This window comes from Mandrillus leucophaeus, unplaced genomic scaffold (genome assembly GCF_000951045.1).
Source record: "Mandrillus leucophaeus isolate KB7577 unplaced genomic scaffold, Mleu.le_1.0 Scaffold499, whole genome shotgun sequence".
Lineage (NCBI taxonomy): Eukaryota > Metazoa > Chordata > Mammalia > Primates > Cercopithecidae > Mandrillus > Mandrillus leucophaeus.
Window position 1 is genome coordinate 1,166,919 of NW_012105353.1, and position 5,641 is coordinate 1,172,559.

The 5,641-nt window shown below is 43.6% G+C and overlaps 1 protein-coding gene across 4 annotated transcripts in view; it reads left to right on the forward strand.

The window, feature by feature from the left end:
• Nucleotides 1-3,486, forward strand: part of SH3KBP1 (SH3-domain kinase binding protein 1) — a 308,903-nt gene extending 305,417 nt beyond the window's left edge. For all 4 annotated transcript variants that reach the window (XM_011995794.1, XM_011995795.1, XM_011995796.1 and 1 more), the window contains one exon: nt 1,002-3,486. In XM_011995794.1, the coding sequence (XP_011851184.1) occupies nt 1,002-1,043 (42 nt within the window). In that variant the 3' untranslated portion in view covers nt 1,044-3,486. The remainder of the gene's footprint in view (nt 1-1,001) is intronic.
• Nucleotides 3,487-5,641: the final 2,155 nt, after the last annotated feature.

Sequence of the window (5,641 nt, forward strand, 5' to 3'; positions counted from 1 at the left end):
AGACAGAGTATCGCTCTGTCACCCAGGCTGGAGTGCACTGGTGCGATCTTGGCTCACTGCAACCTCCACCTCCCGGGTTCAAGTGATTCTCCTGCCTCAGACTCCCAATTAGCTGGGACTACAGGCACATGCCACTACACCTGGCTAATTTTTTGTATTTTTAGTAGAGATGGGGTTTCACCGTGTTAGCCAGGATGGTCTCGAGCTCCTGACCTCAGGTGATCTGCCTGCCTCAGCCTCCCAAAGTGCTGGGATTACAGGTGTGAGCCACGGCAACTGGCCTGGAATTTATCTTAAACATCTCCTCTGCGAAAAGCCCCTCCCCCACCTCCATTTCCAAGAGGCCTCATTATATGTGGTCACTAGGGCTCCAGGGGCCACAGTTGTCCACGTTCAGGGGCATTTGCTCTTGATTTCTCACTAATGGCCATTTCTGTCCTGCCAGGGCATTAGAGCTCTGTCCCCTGTAGCTTCTGATTCAACACTGCCATTACCAAATGGCAGAGAATGCGTGGGAGTTCTGATTGACCTAAGGTAGACTTTCAGCTTTCATCCAGTTGGTGCCCTTGTGGTGATGGGGGCCCATGTTGCTTAACAAAGGATAGGTAGCTGCTTGCCATCATTTTGGGGGTACTGACAGACACCCCCTTGAGCCAACCACAGCTGCCTTCCAACACTGCCAGATGGCCCAGCCTGATAGGACCGCCTGCTCTACCCTCTGGCTAGGAAACTGGAATTACTGCTGCTTTTGACAAACTTTGCAGCCTGGCAGCCTGAGAGTCAAAATGTTCACCATTTCCTAGTGCCTTGTGTCTGTGTGCCTGTTCTGTGTTGATGTCACTTCTGGCATTGCTATTGATTGTCCATTCCGATGTCATGTCACCTTTAAAATTGTCAGGTAGATAGTTTTCTTTCAGTCGACCAGGTTTATAATCTTTCAGCTTCTATAAAACCAGCCGATTCATTATGACTCTGTTCCATTCTTATTTTTCTCTTTCTAGATGGAAGTGAATGACATAAAGAAAGCTCTACAATCAAAATGAATACTTGATCAATGAAATGTCACATTATTCATCCTGAGTCCGAGACTCAAATTTTCTGCCCCAGCCAAAATAATCTTGTGCCAAAAGATTAAAGGTTTGCCTCAAAATGTCCCTGTTTGAAAGATTAGCACAAAAGTCTTGATAGCACAACACAAATTCCATCCAAGAGGAGAATCTTCCCCAGGGTTTAGTCCTGGGGCTGGCACTCGTTGTGACTTACACAGAGCAAAATTGTGCTAAAGGCTTTTCTACTCTGAGATCTCAATGCGAAATGAAAACTCAGGCAGTTTAGTCCATAGTGGTACTATTTTGATGATATTTTCCATTAATAAAATGTAATTTCAGATTATTCGTTTACAAGCTTTATAATTTTATGATTTTTTAATCGTGTTTTGTCACAGACTTCCCTAGTGTTTGTACTACACGTAGTCAGAAGCGAGTGTCCTTTTCTTTTGCTTCAGGCTGAGAGCTGCCTCGCTCTTTGTCCCCCCATTAGGATTCTATTACATATGCAATTGTAGGTTCAACCTGTCCCTTCCCCTGCCAGCAAACCCCACCACCCTAAGAGAAATTTTAGCTTATATATGATGGTATATTTACAAAAAGAGAAAGAGAAAATCTGGTATTTGCAATGATCTGTGCCTTCTTTTTACCACCCTCTTGATTGGAGCTTTTGTGATGCAGCTACCATGATTCAAAAAAATTAAAAAATTAAAATTAAAAAAAAAATCTGCCACTTATCCAAGTCCACTAGAGGCCACTGTCTTCAAAGCTTCTCTCACCCTAGCCAAAGGTCCTAAGAGGAGACAGCTGTGAAGTTGGGCGTGCTCTGTGGTACCAGCTGTGACTTTTATATTTCTCCTAGTTTTAGGTTGTTCATGAAACTAGAAATGTCATCCCTGCTTGATTTTTCATCAGCCAAGTTAAACCCCTGCTTTCTGTCCTTTGCACCTTTTGCGTGAACAGAATATGCATTATTAAAGCAAAAATAAATAAAAGTAAAATGCAAATGAAAACAAGGGGGGGAAAGTTGTATTATTTCCTGCACTGGGTAACCCGTGTGTGTTATCGTTTAAACTGTATTCACATAATGTCATTTGCCTTGCTCACTTGTAACCCCTTCCTCAGATCCAAGAGAATGGGAGGAGGGTCATGTTGAAGTGTAGCCATTGGAACTTTCTTGCATTTATGGAGTTGCTTTTTATTTTCCAAGGAAACTGATGTTTGCCTGTCCGCTTTATCTTTGTAGTACATGAACAGTTCAGCCTTAGACTATGTAACTGTTTTCTCATCCTTAGCTGAAAATGAGGAGCCTACTGTATTGCGAGACTGTTCAGGGGTAGGGGTGGAGGGGGTGGTCCCTTAATGGCCCCTGAAGATGTTGGATGTGTTTCTCGAAAGCTGCTTTGTCTATTTCCTGAGTTTAATAGTGAAACTACTAAACATTAATAGATTTGCACAGCCACAAAGAATGAGAGTTAATGATACTGAAGAAGTGATGCAAAAAAATCACATTATTGGTCATTGATAGTATTACAAATAAATGTCTCTTCCTTTCTCTTCTTCCCTCCCTCCCCCTGCCTTCCTCTCGCCTATGTGCTCATCCTTGCTACCTGAGGCTGTTATTTCCCTCCAAGTATTTACTTGAGCCCGAACACCTCAGTCTTCCTGGGTGGGGGCACAGTTAAGGGAAGGGAGTGTATAAGGAAGGAAACCTCACACCCTCCATTCCCATCCCTGGATATATTGCCTTTTCAGCAGCCTTGGGTTCAGTGTGCTTGGAGTCAGGAGTGCCAAGTTCCCAAGAGCAGCGTAAAATATCCCTGTACCCCTTGACAGTTTTAAGCATTTCTGCATTAAACTTGAAGATTCCAGAGATTCCCCACCACCTAATGATCTAAGAATGCAGTTTGGATTCTTCGATGTTCAAATTTCTCATCTACTTATGAAAATCCCTAATTATATAGTTTTATATAACGTGTATACAGAGTAGGATTGTTGATTAAATTGAGCGGTTGGAACACCCTCATGGGGCACTGGCAACATGGAATGTAGAGAGCTGATGTCTTCCCCCTCATAGAGGCCATTGGCTTCCTTTGTATGAGGAGAGGGAGAAGTGATTCGGGAAGGAGAAGTTGGTATGTACAGCGTCACTGCTGCCCCTCGGGCTACCCAGCAAGAGGATTCTGCGTCAAGGAACTGGACGAGCCGCTACCCAAACAGCCACCATCTTTACTTTTTACAAAATGGACCCATCGAGAATGTTGAAAAGCTTGGAAGCATCACTTTTGGAAAAAAAAAAAAAATTATTTTGCATTCAGCATGGACTCGACCAGGCATCTATGGAGATTATTTTTTTGCTTCATTTTATAAAGTTGTATTTAGAAAAGTCTTAAGTATTGTGCTTTGTAAAGAAGATGATTAAAATGAAATTTTGTGAGAATAGTTTTGTTCAAAGTTGTCATGGTGCAAGAGGAATGATTTTTTTTTTTTTTTTTTGGAATACCATTTTTCTCCACTTTATACAATTTGATTTCTCTGGTAGAAATATCCTTAGAAGACATGGAATATAGTGCCTCCCCCCATCCTTCCCAAGTGAACAGAAATAATCTGTGAAATCTGTGCCTGTGAATTCTATTTTTTAAATTGTTCAGTTTTATACTCATATCTAATCAGAAAATGCCAGTTAGGTATAAGTTCTTTTTTAGTGTAAAAATTTTGAAGTCATCATTATTCAAATAACTGTGTAAGGCCTTTTTTCTTTTTTGAGACGGGGTCTCTGTCACCCAGGCTGGAGTGCGATGGTGTGATCTCTGCTCACTGCAACCTCCACCTCCCGGGCTCAAGTGATTCTCCTGCCTCAGCCTCCCCAATAGCTGGGATTACAGGTGCCTGCCACCGCGCCTAGCTAATTTTTGTATTTTTAGGAGAGACGAGGTTTTGCCCTGTTGGCCAGGCTGGTCTCAAACTCCTGACTCAGGTGATCTGCCCGTCTCGGCCTCCCAAAGTGCTGGGATTACAGGCATGAGCCACTGCACCCGGCCAAGCCACTTTTATTCACACACAGTCCTCTAGGTGGCATGCTCAAGTACATGATTTGCTTTCTTCCATAAGGACATCCTGTATGTGTCCTCACACTTGTCTTTGCTTATTAGTGGAAGGATTTTCTTTCATAACCCGTTCCTTGATGGGAAAACTGCAGGATGTGTAATTTATTGCTCAAAGTCGCCACGGTGTATAAAAATAATTCCCAGGTCCCACAAAGGCCTTGGTATTGTAATGCGAGGTCATCATGGTCCCCTTTTTGTGGTGTGAGATTAGGTTTTAGTCCTCTAGTTATTTTAGCACAAATTAATATCGAGATGTTTTGGCACCAAGGGGGCTTGATGAAAGCTTCCCTCTTTGGTTTTGTACAAATGAGAACTGTAACAAAGCACGCATGCGTGGGTGACCGGCATTCAGCATGACTGATTGTGGCATCCGACAGAGGGAAGCCTTGGCACTTAGGACCTAAGCCCAGGGAAGAAGATGCTGTGCCCAAAATTAGCATGAGTGAAGGAGCACAATGGCCAAGCCAGAAATAAATATCAGTGGTGTAAGGACAGGCAAGGATCAGGTCTCTTAAGAGGATGAACTTTTCCTGTCACTCCTAGTCTTGTTCCTAGGGTCACCAAGGCTTGGTTCCCAACATGTGGAGCAGAGGCAGCCCATGCAACTGAGAAGAATCCATGAAGTTGGTACAGGTTTCCACGTGATGGTTTTACTTTATGCCCCCCCCCCACCTTTTTTTTTTTCTTTTTTTTTTTTTTTTGAGGTGGAGTCTCACTCTGTCGCCCAGGCTGGAGCGCAATGGTGCGGTCTCAGCTCACTGCAATCTCCGCCTCCCGGGTTCAAGTGATTCTCCCACCTCAGCCTCTCAAGTAGCTGGGGCTACAGGCGCCCGCCACCATGCCCAGCTAATTTTTGCATTTTTAGTAGAGATAGGGTTTCACCATGTTGGCCAGGCTGGTCTCAAACTCCTGACCTCAGGTGATCCACCCACCTCGACCTCCCAAAGTGCTGGGATTACAGGCGTGAGCCACCGTGCCCGGCCTATTTCATGTCTTTTGAATTGATCCCAAATTGAAGCGGCTGTGGGGGCAGGCCCTTTCCACAAATGACAGCGTGCTCATCGTGTTTGTGAATTTGGAATTCGCAATAAAATGGGCTCCCCTTTTTTCTTGTTGGAGCAATAGGTGATAACTTATTTCAACCAAACAACAGAACAAGGTGATGTAGTAGGTTGTAGCTAGAATTTTCTGAGGACAAAGAAAAAAAACAAAAATAAATAAACTGAATTCCTGGCAAACCAGCTTCATGGAGCCGTTCTCTTTAAGTGGCAACAAGTTTCATTAAATTATGCAGATAATTATGTAACAATGTCATTTTACTCTTGAATGCTCCCTGTTCCCCCCCACCCCATAGAATATTACCAGTTCTCCAGAAAGCTAAGATTTGTTAGCAAGCTTTGAGCTCTTTGATGGGAAGGTGCCCTGGAAATGCAAATTTTCATTATAGCTTCTGTCCTCCCCAATAGCTGGGATTACAGGTGCCTGCCA